Source organism: Cygnus olor, chromosome 1 (assembly GCF_009769625.2).
Source record: "Cygnus olor isolate bCygOlo1 chromosome 1, bCygOlo1.pri.v2, whole genome shotgun sequence".
NCBI classification, from domain to species: Eukaryota; Metazoa; Chordata; class Aves; order Anseriformes; family Anatidae; genus Cygnus; species Cygnus olor.
The window spans coordinates 198,709,140-198,730,073 of NC_049169.1; the positions used below are offsets into that span (position 1 = coordinate 198,709,140).

The window sequence follows — 20,934 nt, forward strand, 5'->3', positions numbered from 1 at the left end:
CTCTATTTAGAGAAATTAACTCCAGTACAACAAGCTGAGGAAAACTGCATTTTCAGACTTAGATGATATGACCGTGTCCCATTTCAATGAAAAGGTGCAGTTCATTCCCTAGACTTGCATATTTACTGAACCCTGTTACATTTTCTCTGGTAAACCTGAAAAACATGGTCCAATTACTCTTGGATTTATAGTTTTTGGTAAACAAAATTACCCTGGTTACAAAGTTCCTCAGCAATGACTCTAGAGCTACGTTTGAGCTTGACTGTTATATGTCTTCTTTTTACATTCTTTAAAAGCTAAGCTGACCTTCGAAATGTGATTTCATGAATTCTTGGTAGGCTTCCAAAAATTTGTGATTAAATTTACGACTTAAAAGCAGAAGTGATTTTCCTTCCTAGAACAATATTTTGCTGTCACTCGTTCTGTGGTGTATTTATATGTATATAATGCTTTTTAGCTTATTTTCCTCTCGTAGCTACAGAAAAAAAAAAGGATGAAAATCTTAAATCATAACAGCTGCTGCTCAGAAAATCCATTTCATGCGGAGAAAATTGGAAAGGTGGCTGGCTACCTATTTATATTTATACAAAATTGGGTTTAAGGACATCAAAGGAAATATACTATATTGTGTACACGTAAACTGGAATGCATGGTATTTACTTACAGAATAAAGTCAATTAAAACCAACCCTTACAGGCAACGTACACACGACCTGCCACTATGAGGGCTGTCTTTCCTTCTGTGCAGACACAAAAAATCAAGGCATACCTGCACACAGAGCACATATTCAGTTGCAACCATGTGCTTGAAGATGACTGCAGATCTCAAGATGCCATGAGGGTCCAGCGTAAACTCCTCCTCTTCATTGCCAGTGAGGATGGCGAAGGTAAAAGGGGGGCCATTGTGAAAAGAGTCTTTGTCCGTCACTACTAGCTGCAAAATGCTTGTGCCCACTGGTTTATTTTCCTTTACACATATACACAGCATATAAAGAAAAGGATTAAAATGATGCGTCTCATCACAATGATAAAACACCACATTTCGCTATCAAGAATATACAAGTAAATGCTTTGGCCAAGATGCCATTTCACCGTGGCATTTATGTTGCACTGCTGCACCCTGTGGACCAGTATCAGAGATGGAGGCACCCACTGCATTGCTGGGGAGCGATCATACCCTGTCTGATCAGGCCCAACTAACCAGTAAAGCTCATACCCTGAGCAAAGCGCAGAGAAGTGCTAACTCATCCCAGCTCAGAATTTTGGAGGCCAGAGTACATATCCTGGTGCAGCAGGGATGAACAGTAAAATGTGCGACTGATGCTGAGGTTAAGGAGTCTCGGCAAACAGAAACTTACCAAAGAGTCAAGAAAGACGTGTTTATACTTTCCTTTAAATAAGATCATTTGATACATCTTTGGCAGATAAATCATCAAAAGCTGCTTAACTGAAACCAAATGCTTTTGCATTTTAAAAGTCAGAGGTTTTGATGTGCAGGATGAACTTACTTGAATTACAGCTGTATAGTTAGCTGGAGTAAATACAGGACTGTTATCGTTCACATCAGAAATATCCACGTTGACCGTCACAGAGGAAGACAAAGGAGGGGTGCCACTGTCTCTTGCCTGAATAACTAATGAATAACCAGATATCTGCAAAAAGGTGAAAATATTAAATCATCATGAAGGTGGTCCTAAATTTTAACTCATGTTCTTTACATCCAGTGCACCACCTACCATATTCTAAGGAAAGATGTCTGGCCTCATTACCTTCCCTGCCCTTTGTATAACATTAGCCTGTTTATTACCAGACTGTGTCCCAAACTCTATTTTATAAGGCTATCAATAAACCTAACACAGCTTCACTGTATTAAAATAACTTTGCTAGATGATGCATTCCTGAAACAAAGGGACAGACAAAAAAACAAGACGAATAATATCCGAACTCAGCCTAGATGTCAGCTGGGATATGTGACCTGATTCTATTTATTTTATGGACGGTTTCCAGGATAATATATGTTACTTATTAAAGGAAGCCTCAATTTGACACAGTGTTTCTGACATGGTGATGGAGATCCAACAAAAGTTCACAGACAGTTGGCTTACACACACTGAAAAACATTTGGAATCACCAGGGACAACACATCCTCTGTAGCAACAGGCTCTTATCCACCATTCAGTAAAAGATAAGGGCATTTTTGAGCCTGCTTGTTTGCAACAGCCACAAACAACTCAGCATAGCGTGGGCTGTTCAGTGCATCCCACAAGCTGCATCAGCCATGGGCCCTCTACATATGGATGTGCACATGCGTGAGGTGTGAGCGTGTATGACGATTTGGAAGAGATCTATGCACTGTTTATGGATGACAGTTTGATTTTATGAACTGCATCCTTATGTCAGCCTCCTGTCTTAGGACCATCTTCGTGTAGTGCTCCATGCTCCCCAGGGAGAGCTGCTGACACGTCTGCCTGTGAAGCCTTCAGAGGGGTGGAGAACAAAGGATGACCTGCGTGCCAGATAAAACACCCACTCCAGCCTCTTGGCGTGGGGCTGGGAAGGGGAAAAACATGGCCCCATACAGGGCAACAAAGAAAAGTCAAAGGAATTTTTTTAGGGTGGGAGGAAATCCAAAAGGACACAAAGGTCAAAGCCGTTTGGGTAGGAGGGAAGAGGACAGACTAAATGTATGAAACAAGGAGGATCTTCTGGGCTGTGGGACCAAAATAGTAAAAAGGGAATGTTTTTTAGGTAGTTTATAAGGAGGAGGAAGGGTGCAATTTGCTGGGTGTGTAGTGACAGAGTCAGGAGGAAAAACCCATAACTACGGAAGGTCAAGATACCGAGGCAGAGCATTAACAATTTTTTCCCTTTCAAGCTTTAATTTTTACTGCTAGTCAGGATTGACACCTTTGTGGGATCTTTCCCAAATTTTGTGCAAGTTTGTTTTCATTTCCACATATCCCAGAAAGGCAAATGGCAACAGCCATGGTTTGTACATGATTAGAGCTCTGGAAATGAGTTTCCTTAAACTGCTAAAACCTGGGAGTCAGCACTGCCTTTGGGGATCTACAGCAGATGGGGCATCATGTATCATTTCCCCTGACGAGGTCAGAGACACTTGTGTCTAGGAAATGTGCCAAGGAAGCAAAGGAAAAGACAATATTACAGCTCACTTTAACTGAGGGAAACTTAGAAGAATGCAGATCTGAGAGTTGGCCTTAAACACGCACAGATTGGTGAGGGTGAAAGTGTGTGTTTGAATGCAGACTTATATGCATATATCTCGTAGCTATGCCAAGTGCAGAAACCAAACACAATCATGCTAAGAAATTAAGCCTGTGCCATATAAGAAAACTACCTAATAGCAAATATTCAACAAGCACAGCCATTATTACTTCCTTATCCTCAACGGTCTGCAGTATAGTCGTTCTGCCACCAGCCACTGGCAATTTAATCCCGCCTTTGTGATAACACAGAAAAGATATTTGCCTCTGTTTTAAGCAGTAGCTCTGCTTCCAGCAGAGAGCTTTTCCAGCTGAGCCCATGTTCTGGGGATAGCAATCAGCTTCCCCAGACGCATGACTAGGGGGAAGGAGGCATGCATTTCTTCATGTGTTGCGAGACTTCTGAAGTCACGTAGCACTCTCCTGCCCTGCTAGTAGCACAGGCAACTGTATTCATTTATTTATTTATTTTCTTTTCCTAAAAGCTGCTAATTGCTAGCTATGGCAAAATGGTGATAAATCACCCTGAATGAATAATCTAGTGAGCAAACAAAGCTGCAGAAGCCGTTTAATGAAGCACTCTTTCACTTTCGGTGCAGCCTGGCTACTCCATAACATCACCTCCCCAGTGAGATGTTTTGCAGAGCGCTAATTAATGTCTGAGGTCTTGGCTCTATGCTTGGTGCCACAATCTGCAGCTCGCTCTAATCAGTCCGTTGCATACACCGCTGCATGCACGTGCAGGAGAGAGGAGGCAGCTCATTAACACAGCAACAGCTGCCGGTGGCACTACAGGAAAAATCCAGGGTGGCTTTTTTTCCCCAACCTGGCTTCAGCGGTTGTGTTGGTGCAGGATGGGAACGCTTCCAGGGCAGTTGGCTTGCAGATACAATTGGGGATAGGGCTGGGGTGGGAAGAAGCGCAAGAACATTCGAAAGACCTGCTGGAGCATCTTAAGCTGACTGCTGCAGAATGAAAAGCAGCTTCTTCACAACTGGCTAGCAGCAGAGTTGAAATCAATACACATCTGTAAGTCATTGTTAGTTAAGAAATCCCACGTGTCTTACCCTTTCTCTATCCAATTTCTTTTTAACTTTCACGAGTCCCAAGCCAGGATCAACCGAAAATTCATTGTCTCGATCACCACTCACTATGGAAAAATGAATCTGGCCATTGGAAGGACTGTCCAGATCTTCTGCTATCAACTTTTTTGAGAGAAAAGTGAAAATTAGCAAAATAAATATTAAACCATCTGTATGCTCCATTAACTGCTCAACGACCCAAAAAGTAGGAGTCCGTATTCTGTCAGACTAGTCATATCTGAACCGCACACCACTACAGCATCAAGCCAATCAGCTTGTCACAGGAGACTCTCCTTGGACCTTTTCAAAACTCTAGCCTTAAAACATATAAAAGGTTTTAATCTCAACAAGCTATACAACAAATGAAATATAACATAAATACAATGTATTTCACGGGGAAGTTGAATTCTATCTTTCCAGTAAAACACACTTGTTTCTAGCTGGCTCCTGAGATACAACGCCTTAAACATACCATTTGTCTTTGACATCATATAGGGGGAAAAAAAGAAACATTGGGTGCTACTATTTCTTTATTTTTTTTGGAGGGGGGAGGGAAACAGGCAGCTATTGGGAAAGCAGATGCAGAATATTGGTTAGAGAACAGTTTGGGTGATTCAAGATGCAGTAGTTACCATTATTAATTAGTGCAGCAGTATTTTACTAAAGGTCAGGCAACAGAGGGCCTCATCCTGCCTAAACATGGCACGTGGCCTCACTCACCATTATGACAGAATCACCGACCGCGGCGTCCTCGCTGATGACTGCACTGTAGACCACCTGGCTGAATTTTGGCGCGTTGTCATTAACATCTGTCACATTCACATTCACAGTTGTAACAGCGCTCAGGGCTGGAGTACCTCCATCTTTTGCTTCCACTACTAAGTAGAAATCCTTACACGATTCATAATCCAAAGCTTCAAAAATGGAAATGGCTCCTTCGAAGCAAGGGAAGGAATGTCAACATACAGCAAAAAACAAATACTGTTGTGGATTAAGGGATTTGACTGTAGTACAGCATGCTATTTATCACCACTGCACAAACACAAAACATGTTGTTCTATCTTTAACACTGCCCAGTCCAATAAAAATATTTGGTCAGTTTTCTGCTGCTGTCATTTGCTTAAAGAATGATGCCAATTGCGCTTGGGTTGCCTCTACTGAAAGGACCTTCGAAGACATGAAGTAATTAACGGTTTATCATGAAAATAACTTTTATTACTGTAGATGGAGAAGTGGGGGCTATATCCATCCATTTGCCTGGGCTCATGTACTGAGCCCGTGGGAGAACTGGATGCTGACTCTGGAAATCAGCACTGACAAATAAGCAGAAATTTACTCCTACGTAATTAACTTCTCATGAATTAAATACTAATAAATGTGGTATGAATCCCTGTGAGAAATGAGTTGTCTATCATTTATGTGATTAAACAGGGACTTCCCCACTAAGCCAGGTTTAAAAATTTTGGGTTCCCACACCACACAACCAAAACTAAGATTATCTGTAACTTGACTCACTCTCTCCCAGACCTCTTCTAGCACAGAAATGCTTTTTACGCACGTTCTCTACTTGTTTCCCATGTACCCATAACTTTAGCAAGAAGGAGGGAGTGAGTTGTGCACAGATTACTAGTGATGACTTGAAGGAGGTGATACTGGGCATGGCAGGAAAGACTTAAAAGCAAATCCCTAACCTTGGCAAGCCAAATCCTTTTCAGTATAGACTCATCAGGAGAAGGGATGTACAGGGCTTAAAGGTCATTTAGTCCAACTGCTACCCAGCAAAGGTCAGCTAAACCTAGTCATTTTTGAAGGTACTCATTTCTAATGTTCTTAAAAAACTCCAACAACATCACTTTCCTGTTCTCCTTAGGAAATGTATTCAAGTACCTAATAATTGTTACAGCTAGGAATTTCTATCATTTAACTGAAATAATCCAAATGCAATTTAAGCCAATTCAAAATTTCTTTCATCATGAGTGGACACAGAAAACAGTTTATTCCCCTCCTCTTCGTAGGTACTTTTACACAGGTAAGTACTTTGAATACTATCAGCACGTCTTCTCTTTCCTAGCTTAAATAACCTCAATTCCTTCAGTCTTTCCTGGTAAGCCTCATTTTATAGCTCAGATCATTCTTCTTAATCTTGTCTGGGCTCTCTCCAAATGAATCCTACCTTTCAGCATGACTTGCTGAAAGCAGGAGCCCTGAAGAGAAGCTTCCAAGTGGCTAGCAGGGAGTCCCCACTGATAAATGGTGTGAGAAGCATTATTTTTCAAGCCCTGATCAGGCATGCTACATCAGTACCCGGCTGTCTGGAAACTCGGCTCCTGCCTCTAAACCGATAATAATGGAGCTGTCACACATTAATGAATAATAAATAGTTTTTTTTTTTCCCTGTGTGATTAAGCTTCATTATGGGTTTTTATTGATTTATCTCCTTGGCTTCATTGTCAAATGTGAAGTTAAGTATTGCTGTTTAGGCGTATTTATGTTTAAATTTTGTTAGCACTAATCAACATTATGAAGATAGGAGACAACACACAATTATGTTATGTTAAGTCCCTTATATGTAAGGCAGTGGCCTCTGCAGAGACTGGAGAGAGATTTTTGCACACAGTAATATAAATGACACAATGCATCATTTTGAGATTTTCCACGTTACTGGTTATTACAGCTGCACTCAAACAAGTGTTACCTTCAGCTTTCAAAATCAAGACTGTTCTGCTCAGAAGCTCATGTGGCAGATTTGCACTGGTCATCCTGAATGGCATAAGAGTAAGGGCATCCACTACAGGAAGCGCAGAAGAATCACCCCACGTGGAGCAGGGGCAGAGAGTGACCGTGAAGGAACGGCGGGGATGAAGCGTCAGGAACTGACTGCAGCCCCCATTCCCCGTTCCCCTGTGCTGCTCGGGGGGAGAAGGTGGGATAGGATGGATGGGGGGAAGGTGTTTGTAGTTTGCTTTTAATTCTCACTGATTTAGTCTGTTAGCAACAGGCAATAGATTGTATTAATCTCCCTACACTGAGATTTTTTTGCCTATGACGGTAATTGGTCAGTGATCTCCCTGTCCGTATCTCAAGCCATGAGCCTTTTTTCATCATCTTTTCTCCCCCTATTCTTTTGAAGAGGACGACTGAGATAGCAGTGCAGTGGTGCTGAGCTGCCTATCAGTGTGAAACCACCTCAGTGATGTACAACCAAAAAAACCCCAAACCAGAATGGCTGAAGTCAACTGTCAGACAAGACAAATTAGGAACAAAAAATGGAGAGCAACTCTTTGCTCAATCAGATAATGACAGAACAAGGGGGAATTGTTTTAAACTAAAAGAGGGTAGGTTTAGATTAGATATAAAGAGGAAAATCTTTACTATGAGGGTGGTGAGGCCCTGGTACAGGCTGCCCAGAGGAGCTGTGGATGCCCCATCCCTGGAGGTGCTCAAGGCCAGGCTGGATGGGGCTTTGAGCAACCTGGTCTGGTGGGAGGTGTCCCTGCCCATGGCAGGGGGTTGGAACTGAATGGTATTTAAGGTCCCTTCCAACCCAAACCATTCTGTGATTCTGTCAGTGAAGCTATACAGAGTTGTATAAATGGTGTGGTCACTGCCTGGCAAGGTAGGATTGCCAGCTATTTGATGCTGATAGCACTGTCTGATGCTTGCTGTGGTCCAGATCTTTGAGGCTTTACTCAGCTGATAGGCAGTTAAACATTACAAGTGTACATTACTGACAGGGTTGCAGAGTTTGGCTAATGGGCTGTCACAACTACGCTGACTTCAACAGAAATACTAATGGAGAAAGCCATTCTCCACTCAAGTCAGGGCAACTGAGTGGGACTGTAATTTACATCCACATCCAACATAACGTCGGTTTCTAACTGTGCAACTAATTTCACATTGACAAGCTCTGAGTCTCTGTCCTTGGAACTTTTTTTATGGTCCAGGAGGTTTCTCCAAAGCACTCACATTTTTTCTGACATTTTCATGTTGTATTACAAGTAAGAGCCAGTTTACAAACCTGTCTTTGAGTTAATCCTGAACTTCCCCTTCTCATTCCCAGATCTGATGAGATAGGTAATCTCAGCATTAGTGCCAATGTCCTGGCTTGTAGCAAAAACAGAGAGGACTTCAGTGCCAGGTGAAGTGTCTTCAGGCACGGTGACAAGATAATCTCTTCTTTCAAAGACGGGGGGATTGTCATTAATGTCTAGTACTGTAATGGTAACAGTAGCAAAAGAGGACAAGGTCAGCACAATGCTCTGATCTGAGGCCTTTACACTGATGTTATAGGACGACTGAAGCTCTCTGTCAAGTGGATGCTCCAAAATAATGATTCCTGATGAGCGGTCAACTGAGAAGTAACCATCTGCCGAGTCTGCGAGGGAATAAGTAACTTTTCTGTTCACACCTAAAAGAGAAGCAGATGTGAAAATGATAATGTGAAATAAAAAATAAAATAAAAAAGCAAAACAACCCTCCTTCTAACCGCCTAATAGAAAACCTAATCAAAATCTGCTATCACACTCATCATTTCCAATTGGTGTGGAGCACATGGAGGTAAGAGTATGTGAAGGTACAGCATTGCTGAAGGGTTGGGAGATCAGAACATGCTCTTCTCACATGTCAGATCTCTGTGGATGACTTGAGTTCCTTCCCTCATCATGATACTTTTTAAAAAGATCACTTTGCAGAAGTGCTGCATAATGAAACCTGAAAGCAGTATCCAGATTGTTCCTTGCCCAAAAAAGCTTACAATGGAATTAGGTAAGACAGGCAGAATAGTGAAAATGGAAATGTCTCAGAGCACATCCTGAAGGAATAGAAATGTACATAAGGGAAAAATAAACACATAAAAATACATCAGGTGGCACAGAATGTACGTGCTACCAGTGCTGCCTCGATTCCTGTGTTGAGAAGCAAAATATTATCATAAGACAATACCTTTTAGACAAAAGCTTCATCAAACAACTCCTGCAAGAACACGGACATTTTAGAAAGGGAAGTCCCCCCACTCCCCTAGTTTGAGCGCAAAAACTGAATTGTACAATAGCCCATGTTTTTCAAACCCTGCCCATATTTCCCGATACATAACAGTTATCCACCCGGCTGCTGAATATGTAGATCCATGCTAAAGTTGCTAGTAATAAGGCCTGAGGGGAAGGTACTGACTTAGTTGTTTGCTGTACTACAGGGGGATAGCCATTTCAAATCTAATTAAATGTGAACACAAATGCAACCTCACTCAAGCTCCCTTGATGCTGGTTGTTTCTGTGCTTTGGTCCTGGGTTCTGTGCTAAAGGATTATAACTAAAACACAAAGATCCACTAAACTGGAGTGTCTCTGTTTTTAACATCTCTCACTTGAGCATTTGCTGCCCTTTTTGCTGGAGAACAGACCTTGCAAGCCTGACATTACTCAAATGAACAAGAGCTACCAATCCCTTCTAGGCATATTTTGTTAACTTAAAATTTGTGACAGTATTATTCTGCTTTCCAGCAGCAAAGCATTGTAGAAATGACTGATCAAAAGCAGCACAAATCACATTTGTTTTCTGCTTGACGTAGCAGGAGTAGAGCATCCACACAAGGGGGAGCTGGGAGACTCTTTTCTTCAACCATGCTCACATAAAAGCTAGAGCAACTACAAAGTCCCAGACCCTACTCAGCATTAGGAATTCCTGTTTGACCTCCTAAGGGAATAAAGTTTTAACACAGTGCTTGAGACACCAGAGTATATTTCAAATGTTCAAATGCCTTTAGAATTAAGAAAAGTTTAAATGCCAATATCGTAATGAACCAGATTTTTTTTTTTCACAGCATCACAAATGTAAAACCTGCAGAGAAGCTCTCCTTCAGCAAAGCATGCGAGGCAGACGAGGAGACTACTTCTGTCTTACACATGAAGAACTGAGCTCAGCACACAAGCCAGTTGGAGACTCTTTTGTTTTGGAACACCTAGACCCTGAACACCCTGCAGCCTGATGGAGACCATGCTCATATCTTCACTTAGCCTCACAGAAGTGTTGAAATGTGCTGTCACCTGACAATCAACTACGGTGACGGAACCGAAGAAGGAATAAAACCCTCTGGAGAGTGGAAGGTTCTGAAGGTCTGAATGTCTGGAGATGTGTCTGCATTTCTGTAAGGATCTCCTTTTGCTAGAAATCCTCCTCTAACCTCCACAGGGACAGACCTGACCAGAACAGTTAATGAGCTGTTAATTAGAATTGATCCCTAGGGACGCTGGAAAAGTGGATTTTGCCCAATTCAGAGCATGCAGTTGAACAGTCAACTTACACACACATCTCAACTGTAAAGCTGTTTAGAGTTATGTACTTGGATCTCTTGTTATCTGCCAGCTTCTATACAGAATTAAGCACTTCTCTTAAGCAGGGACCTTAACACACATCTTCTATGCCTATGTGCCTGCGACTGCATGAGAGACTGAGCTTGGTCTGGGTTTTCCTCTGGCACAAAGACCCTGTTTGATACTCATCACAGTGTTTCTTGCCACAACTCACAAGATATATAGATTTTATTCCCTTTAAGGGCAAAAGTAGCTGGAAAGGAGATGGCCTACCCATGACTTGTGTCTCAAAGCACCTCAAAACTGCAGCAAGGAGATCTTGCATGAGGAAGTGGGGAGAGATTTTGGTGCATGAGACACTGGATGGGGTGAGTTCACATACAAGAACTGGTAACTCTGGTGATTGCAACCTGACCAATATACAATGAGACCACACTCCTTGTACTCTGCTGCCTAAAAGTAATGACAGTTAATTAACAAAATATGAATAATGCTTTTTGATAAGCGATTGCTATTGGTCCCACAAAGGAGCCTGTTCAGATTCACATTATGGTGTTCTGGTTGCTAACCCTAAGACAAGTAATTTTCAGGCAGAAATGGAGAGAGTTACTTCTTGAAGGCAAGTGTTCTTTTCTTGGAAAACAAGAGAGGAATACAGAACTTCCAGGGTTATCACAGAACAAACTGTCTGCATTGATGATCAAAACAGGTTGATGATCAAAACAACCTTATTTTGGCCATGGGACCTGGAATAAAGTCTTTTACAGGTGAATTTATAATTTTATGCATGGGTCAGTGCTGAGGGCCTGAGCTGGGACACTCACAGATACCACTCCTTGGTGGCTTCCAGCCTGAACACAGAGGCAGAAAAGAAGGAAAAATACATATCTCAGCAGCCTGCTGCCCTTCTACAGTGCTTTGTGGGGATGCAGCCTAACACTTGTTCCTTGGGAGGACAATGAATTCAATGAAAAGCTGCAGAAGAAAAAGCACTTTGGAGGAAGTGTTGTATCAGTAGCTGTCTCCCCTCAGCTTCCTGGCTCAAGTCAGGAAACTAAACAGGCAGGAGGCAAAGATGAGGTAGAGAGTTATTTCCACTGAAATCCAAAATACTTGAGTGCTCAGGGTTACCATTTGCCCAGACAGAAGTGTCCACCAGTTTGTGTCAGTGGCAGCCCTGCTGTGGAGACAATGGTAGACTCTGCTCTGATTATAAAGACTTTTTTTTTTTTTTTTCTTTTGTGGAAAGGAAACAACTGCTCCAACACCACGGTTCCTGGATTGGTAAAGAAAGCAATCCTCCCACACTGCTTGCCCACAGCTGTTGGGGGATTAATGTTTGCAAACTGTGTTCTCTCTATTCACTAACTCACTTAAACTTCTCAAATTTCTAAGGTGCCAATCACAAACATAAGCTATTTGAACATGGAAAGCTTTACAGGAATTACTATTCCTATAAGAGGATTGCAGTATATTTTTAAAATAAAGGTAAAATCTAGCACATTTTACATTTAGACCTGTATTAGCATATGATAGAATATTGCCCTTTGCCAAATCTCTGGTGTGAAGAGCTTGTACAACAGCCATCTAGTACCTCAAATGCCATCCTTCAGCAGGGATTTTTCTAGTTTTCTTCTGTACTAAAACAAAGGAACATGTACTGAATGTCACATAATAAGATTTTCTATGTCATTACTGCTTTAAATAAAAACAGGGAAATAAAATCTCTCTCTTTATAATTAAGAAATATCAAATTGCTCCTTGTCTAAGTCAATTGAAAATGGTGGAGTTACAACACAGGTTGATCCAGATGAACATCAGTAAAAGGCTGAGCATTAATACAACAGGCACAATCCCCATACGACAGTGAGATTCTGCAGTGGGCATTACCTGCTGGCTGCATCACACACGATCTGAAATTTATACATATTCAAGACCTTATATAGTGTGTTACTCCTCTCTAGTTTTCATCTGTCACCTGAACTCATTATTTAATGTTTTTCCCCAAGTATAGCTAGCCCACTCATTCTTGTTTATCCGTGGAAAGTGAGGCTTAACTTTGTTGTCTGCTCACTTACATTTTGAAAACCTTGGGAAAGAAAAATAATGGCAAGCATTAAAAATAAACAAACTAGAAGTAAAACAGAAAAAGTGTCCAGAAAGAGAGCTGTAAAAATAGTTATTGCTTATCAACTTAGCAGTTAAGTTTAGGCATTTTACCTGATTATTTATTGTGCTTTCTCTTTCCTCTGTTTCATGGTGTGATTGTTAACAGTGGCACCTAGCACATTTTGTGATCAACTAAATGTTAACTACAACACCAGTTACAGGTAGTTAAAAGTCTACAACTTCATTAACAATAAACAAGACAGAAGACAAACACTAAACCAGATTTTATATTTCTCCATCATTTTGAGATGAAAGAGAGAGAAATCTTGACAAAAGATGTACTGAGACATGCTTTCACTATGTTTGTTCCTCTTCTGTGGAGAAACAACAGCCTTAACTCCAAAAGGAGTTTTCTGGTTCAGCTGGGTTGGGTGTTGTTTTCTTGAGTGGGGAGATGAAGTCTTGCTGACTGGCTCACTCTCCTCTTTTCTAGCAGGGATTTATATGGCCCAGGGTGTGGGCATAGACAAGTTGTTTCCATCAGTGATCCTGAGTACTTCACTTCTTCATGATTATCAGGCATAAGCTTGATTATGTTTTCGAAGTGAAGAGAAGCTATGAAGTAATTGGAGGTGTAAACACCATTCGGATACACCTAATTTAGAGTTATGCTGCACCTGACAACACTGGGTAATTTAGCACTATGCTGAAATAGTGGTCTGTAGCAGGAGAATGCATATATATTTATATGTATGTATGCATCCATGCATATATATACATGCACATAGACATAAATATGTATGTTTCAGTGGCCCAATTCAAATACAGGGCTTATTCAGTCAAAACAATCCAGGAGGTACAATTCTCCCTGTTATGCATCTAGTTCTCTGACTCCATGCTGTTAATAATGTCTTGGAAATCTCAAAAATAAAAGAAATTCATGGGAATGATAAAGTATAAGGATAGCACCAAGGCCATACAACCCATGTTTCTTTCCTTTCTATCTGGCCTCTTAGGATGTCGCAGAAGGAAATAAGAGTGTTTTGATGACTTCTGCTTGCTGAACACAGACTAACTCTGAGTCATCTCAATACACAGATACACATTATTGTAATGCAAGATGGGTGCTTGAGTTCCCCTGACTACCTATTTGCAGCTTTAAAAATCTGACTCTTTGAAGGATTCAACAGTAGGGTCGCATAGTCTGACTGCTAACAGGACTGGGTCTCCTAAGTGTCAAGGTGTGGGAAGCAAAATATGGAATACGAAGCAGGGCTTATTTAGGTAGAAACCTGTGTTTTCTACAATAATCCCCAAACACCTTGTTTATTTACCTCCTATCACTAGGGAAGTCTTAACTCCACTGAGTCTGACTATCATTTTTTATTTGGCAATTTTTCCGGGGCCCAATGTGCAGCATCTCTGCATTCCTCAAAGTGCTCCTGACTTTATTAGAAGGCAAAAGCTATGTTTTCTCCTGAACAGCTTTCTGGGTGAACTTGAATCTGTAGGTGTCCTCAGGACTAACCAGTCTGCCTTGGCCAACCTGGTCTGGTGGGAGGTGTCCCTGCCCATAGCAGGGGGTTGGAACTAGATGATCTTTAAGGTCCCTTCCAACACAAACCATTCTGTGATTCTATGATGACAGTTTTGGGCTCTTTTTATAATTCAATAATAGCTAAAACTTTTTTTTTTTTTTTTTTTAAACTTAGCTGAGGGGGGATGTGGGACTTTGTCCTCCCACTCTCCCTATAGAACAAAAGGAGTAGGTACATTGCTATAGGCTATTAATTTTCATTGAATAAGCCCTGGGGAACAGAGCACAGAATCCAGTCACCCACCATGCTACAGAGCAATTCTCACTCATGTTTTTTTTCTTTGATTCCTGAAACCCTTTTCAAAACAGCTTCAGTGATGGTGGAAAAGACCCTCTACTTCAACTGTAACCTGAGTCTGTATAACCCTTTACTTATGCAATGTTGTTTTGAATAGCTTCAGAAAGAGGAAGAGAGAATTCAGGTTTTCCATATCCTACATTAGTATACTATCCCCTGGACTATTTTATAAGGCAGTGGGGCAAAGAGGTGAGTAAAGATACAGGACGCTCCACATATGCTTTTTAAAGAGAATGAGCCATCCTTACCGTATTTTTTATAAACGCTCAGAAACATCATCTAGCTAGCTTTGGCTTCACTGCCAAAGCTATCTACCTAGTAGCTGGGTTTTATTACCTCTTCTATCCTATTATTTGTGTTATTCTTCTTATGCACATTTCAATCCTCATTTTCTTTTTCAGATCCTGAATGCCTCAAACTTTTCTAGACCCACTTTAAGGGACCTGCCTAACATAAACAAACCACATGTGAAGCAGAAGTTTGTTGTACATTTGCTTTGCCAGCAAACGTCAAAATCAATGTTGCCTTCAGTATTTTCATGTGCCATTATGCATTATACAGAAAATTGCTCTTTAATCAGGTTGTGACCGCCTTGCCTGCTTCTCTGCGATCTCACCTGGCAGCACTTAACTCTTCCCTGTGTGGCACAGCTGGGTGTGCAACAGGCTCACTTGCCCTAATTCCTTCAAGAGCAAAGCCCATTGACGATACAGCTGAAATCTTGACTAGTTTACTTCCATACACGTTGCTGGAAATGGTCACCCACTGAACCACCTTGTGTTGTGCTCACCATCACTTTGATGCAGGCAAGTGTTTCGTTTTGTCTGCAGGCAACTGTTTTGTTTCATAAACCCCAGAGTGCTATGTCCCTTGGTCATTATTTTACAAGTATTTAGTTTTTATTCTTTTAATTGATTCTTCAGTTTTCTTGTTGACCTGAACAAGAGTACAAGAAGGAAAATATGATATAATACTTTTACTGCACAACCCTCCTGGGGGTAGATACACTCTAGACTGGACTGACTGAAATCTAAAGGAGAGTCTACATTACCATTCTTCCCTAGGGAAAAAACAACAAACAAACAAAAAACAAACAAACAAACAAACAAAACATTTCTTATTTCCTGTGCACCTGCCTTACAAGTGTACATGGTAAGGGATTTTATTGTATTTTTTTGGCAAACCTAGTCTTTATTGGAACATCAAAATTCATTGAGGCCTAAGACTGCTGGGAAAGCATCAGTTTTGTCATAGATTTATTTCAAATCCAAGTTAAAGTTTTCCATCAGAAGCAGAAAGCAAATGGCCTCCTTCCCCCAGTTCACCAGCTTCCCCAGCAGCCCACCGGGCAGATGATGGGCCACAGTCTGCTCCCCTGCACTTCGTGGTAGAGGGCAGGGTTAGAGAGCAGATGTCTCCCAACAGAAGGTCAAATGGCTTCCCCAGAAGGGCTCAGTCCCTTCTGCTGCAGTTCTTCCACTTTACATGAAGAGGTGAATAATTAGTTTCCCACACCGAGTACCAGGACTATTAAAAGCTTGATTGATTAAAACTCTCCACATTAAAGGCACTAATCAGAGGGCTACAGAATCTGTCTCGTAAATCTTGGCCCAAGGAGTATTTAACTCTACACAACTCTTTAAAAAATGCACAGCCAAACTCAAGCACAATTGACCTGTATAACCTGTCTGCATAAACTTACCTAAGATAGCCTCAAATATTATCCCAGCTCTCTGAATTAGGCTTTCAACACCCATTTTCTCCCTCCAACCTACTTGAGTACTGCAGCTTCAAATACTGAGTTTGTTTCTGATCATTCATGAAAAAAATCAGATCTCTGCTTTTCCCTACTTTTGTCAGAATACGTGGTAATTTTTGCTTTTTGTTCAGCCTCCTTTTCTTTCCCTAAACGAGCCAAGCTCATGTGTACCTGTGCTACACCCACAGAGCCTTGAGAGGCATCACATGGCCAACATGGGACTCACGTGTCCTGGACAATGCACCCAGCTCTGTGCTGTGAGGCTTGCAGGCTTGCAACCAGCTCAGTTCATCTCATTTTGAGGAGCTACTCCAAGCACACAGTGTACACACACACATTGAATGTTCAGTTCACAGAATTGCCTAAACATAAAAGTTTTCCCAGACAGCACTGCCACCTTTTTGCTGCCTGCAAGTACCATAACCTGCTTTAGTTATAGCCCAGGAGAAATACCTATGGCCAGAAGAAGGAAAAAAAACCTTCAGTGACACAACTCAGTACAAATCCTGCACAACTCAGACTGCAGCACTGTATGCAGGCAATAAAACATGAGCAGCACTGAAAATAATTATGGACCTGCAATTCAGGTAGTAATTTGGGCTCCAGGTTTATTTTGATGTTTATCAGCCTTCTAATTTTGTGTTTGCCACAAAGTCCCATGTACGTTTTCTCAGTGTTGCTGCTCTAGGATAACCCTAATTCCTTTGAAACAGGCTGATATTGCAGTTGTCTGACGAGCTTGCTCAGATAATTACGCATCAGTGTTCATGCCAGCTTTTCTTCTGCCCTAATTTGAACAGAATGGAGTAATTTGGCACTTTGATTTGAAGACAGTGGGAGGTGGAAAATCTACCTGCTTCCTGTGAACTCCTGTAACAAACTGTAAAATCAGCACTTGTCCTTCATTTCTTAGTTTGCACATATCGAAACCTGATGGTGGCAAGTTAGTAGGAAGTATTACCTTGTGGAAATATTAAGGTTTTCCAATGGAAAAAAGGATGGGAGAAAATATTATTTTATAATAAAGTTATCAATATTTTAACAAAGGGATATGTGTATCCACTCTCTCCTCTAAGCATTCATTTAACTTAAGATGCCTAGATACATGGAGAGGTTAAATGGAAACCAACTTGCATGCTACTACAGTTAAGTTCTCAATAGCTAAACCTTTTTTTTCTTTCTTTTTTTTTTTTTTTTCCTGCTGAATACTGTGAAGAAAAATCACAGCTCTCCTTCAATGTGTCCAGGTGGCACAGGCAGTTTCTAAGCATGTAACCAAATTACAAATATATGAAACAACTTATGTTCTAGTCCTGAAAACTCCCAGAATATTATGAGTTCAGGAACACAAAGCAGATACAACACTATTTTCCTGTTACCTAGAAATTATCTTAATTATCCAGCAGTGTCTGACGACAATATTTCCACTTTTATGTTAAATGCTGTTTAGTTGCAGGCAGTTGCAGACCACAAATTGACTTATCTCAAGTTTTATCTCAATGGATTCTACATCAATATTCTTACGCTTATGGTACCTGGTTCTCCAAAACCTAGAGCATAAGCACTGTCAAATTTTAAGATTGATTGTAAAATGTTTCCTGAATGTCAAAAATTGATTTGTATGATGATTCCCAGCTTCATTTATGTTTTTAGGATAACTCTCCACAGGACCCTACAGGAATATCGTATCCCATGGAGAATATCAATAATGTATTTCTACTCTGCGTTGGGAACATTACACTACGTAAACTTAATCATTTTGCAGCAACAGGAATCAGTGATTTTGGTATCAATAGAATAAATAGTATTAATAGAACAGTAATTAATATAAAATCATATTTTAGAGACCAGAGTCACTTTTATATGATAATGTCTTGTCTGATTTTCAAGTCTAGTCATTAAAGGAAAGGTATACCCTTTTCTAATTCATCCCTCTCTTTAACTTATCTTGTTTCAGAAAGAAGATGTAGCAATTAGATCATGTTTTTTTTTTTTTTTTTTTTTTTTTTTTTTTTTTTTTTCATAGCTAACCATCTTATTATGCAAAGTTGGTGCTAACAGGAACTTTTATTGACAACTTTCAACTCTAATCCCTTGTGTCTCTCCACTCCTTGAATGTCATCTCACCTATGAGAGAAATGGTAATTAAGACAACAATGGAAACCAACAACACTGGGTGTTCAGACTTCAGTAGCTAACTACCAGTAATTGGCTCTTCACTGCAGGACAGTGTCATAAGTTTTAATAGTGATTTTTCAGCCAAGCATATAATGCAGCACTTCACAGATACTTTAATGAATGCTTTCTGCTCCTTTACTGATTACTGTATATTTACACTATCAACCTTAGTAAAAACTGAGACTTCCAGCATGTACTGTACTTAAAAAAATATATATTAAATTAATTATTTTTTATCATTCAGTGAAAGGTCTGCTTTTTATGTGAAGCTACTTAAGCCACAGTTTTTACAAAACATCTCCAAAACCACAGGAAGAAAAAATAAATTATGGGATTTATTTATTCCAGCTGAAGTGAATAAGCTGAGAACAAAATCTGATATTCATCAGGTTTTACCACTGTGCTATGAAAAATATTTTTAAATATTTATAACTGGGCCTAGATTTCAAGGTTAAGGTCCTCATATAATAAACTATTCCACTTCAAAAGAATCTACACTTAAACAGCTAGACCATTTATAATGTACATTCACAATGTACAACAATAGCTTCATGCTAAGGTAACCAGCTGGAACAAATGGGAGTTAGAGCAGTATAAAACTCTAGCAATATTGTGATTAATCACATATAAGTCCCTACAGCACGTAACTATATTATTTGCCTATGTAGAGGCATGGGCGTCTAAAACCATGGCTCAAGAAAGGAGGTGAGACTGCTGGAGGAAGAAAGTTGGAATTTACCCCCCAAAATTACCACTGATCAAGAGAATAAAAGACTACACACTTCTGTAGCTGCTGCAATGCTTTTTCTTTTTGTAACACCATCATGCCAAGCTTGGCCACGAGCATTTCCAGGTAAAGAAAGAGAAGACAGAAAAATGGGGAGGATCCAGAAACAAAGAGGAAAGGATGAAGAAAGATGAAAGAATGAGGAAAGACGAAAGAAAAATTCATCTGCATTGCAGTTCCACCAACTCAGAGTCTTCCTGAACATTAGTTACTGTTCTCAGTGTTACTCTCTTACCGACATCAGGATCAGTGGCTTGGACTCTTGTTAGCAACGCCTTAGTGGCAGTATTCTCATAGACACATGCGGTGTAGTGATCAGATGAAAACACTGGTGGGTTATCATTCACATCTTCTAAAATAAGATGGATTTCCGATTGGCAGAACCTGCCACCGCCATCCGTAGCTCGGGCAATCAGGTTGTACGCAGGGATTTTCTCTCGGTCAAGTGAGGCTAAGGATTTCAGCTCACCTGAAATTGATTTAAAGCAGCAGTCATCATTACTGCCATAGCAACATCACTAATTCTAGACAGTGGGAGTAGCTCAAAAACATGTACTTGACTGGAATTTACAAGAAGAAAAAACAACCTTGCTTATTCCAATGAACAGATTAAAACATCACAACGGTGTCACTTCTCACTTCTCTCCACCCAACCAAATGAGCTGGCAGCATGAGTGCAGGGAGGACAAGCCACTCATGGTGGCCTTCGAGAATCTGCAACTTCTAAGAGCATAACATGGTATGTTTTTTGAAGTCTGTCTTTTATTACTCTCAAGATTTATAGACTTCAAGACTTAGAAAAGCACCCTGAATCTACTGATGACAGCAACCATAATGAACTGCAAAATTTTCTAATGCTACCATTCAAAACAGAACCAATCTCTTCTCCCACATTTTAACCTCCAATCACCTCTGAATTCCTGTAGATGCCTCTGGCATCTAGCTTGAATATGAATTCTTATTCTTATAACACAATAAACATTAGCAGCAAAGACAGTTTCTCACTCAGACTGTGAGAACTTTATCCATGATCCATTTTCCACAGCACTGACAAATGACAGCAAACGTGGCCACATCTGCAAACAGCCATTATTAGTCAAAGAGTAAGTTTTGGTTTATTTTGGTAAAGGGAGTAATTTGCAGTAAAATACAAAATTTGTTCTTAAGGAGTGCAAAACTTCCCTTCCACACACTGCACAGCTCTCCGAATGCCTCTTGTCGGTAGTACTACGACAATATCAGGTGCTGCCTCCTGCTAGCCAGGTGGAGGAGGCATTGCACAGGGATGGACTTAGGCTGTCATAACAGAAACTAAATTCCTAGAAGTAACAGAAGTAACAAAAGAGTGGGATTTTTATTCATGGAAAAATTATTTTATTTAGCTTTACTTTATGACAAGCACAAAATCTGGACCTTAGCAGAGATAAGCATCTTTTTGCAGATGCTATGCCAAATGAACAACACCTTTGTAGCACTCCCCTGTGCCCACAAATTCATTACTGATATCCTTTCTCCACTCAAGTCTGGGTATAAAAAGAATGTTGTTGTTACATGGTATAAAAAACAGTAATTCCAGATCAGGGTGGAAGACATA

At 40.5% G+C, this 20,934-nt stretch overlaps 1 protein-coding gene across 11 annotated transcripts in view; it reads right to left on the bottom strand.

The window, feature by feature from the left end:
* FAT3 (FAT atypical cadherin 3) overlaps positions 1-20,934 on the bottom strand; it is a 415,442-nt gene that overhangs the window by 47,867 nt on the left and 346,641 nt on the right. For all 11 annotated transcript variants that reach the window (XM_040544267.1, XM_040544270.1, XM_040544265.1 and 8 more), the window contains 6 exons: positions 19,576-19,809; positions 8,324-8,713; positions 5,026-5,240; positions 4,291-4,428; positions 1,508-1,651; positions 769-966 (listed from right to left, as the gene is read on the bottom strand). In XM_040544267.1, the coding sequence (XP_040400201.1) occupies positions 769-966; positions 1,508-1,651; positions 4,291-4,428; positions 5,026-5,240; positions 8,324-8,713; positions 19,576-19,809 (1,319 nt within the window). The remainder of the gene's footprint in view (positions 1-768; positions 967-1,507; positions 1,652-4,290; positions 4,429-5,025; positions 5,241-8,323; positions 8,714-19,575; positions 19,810-20,934) is intronic.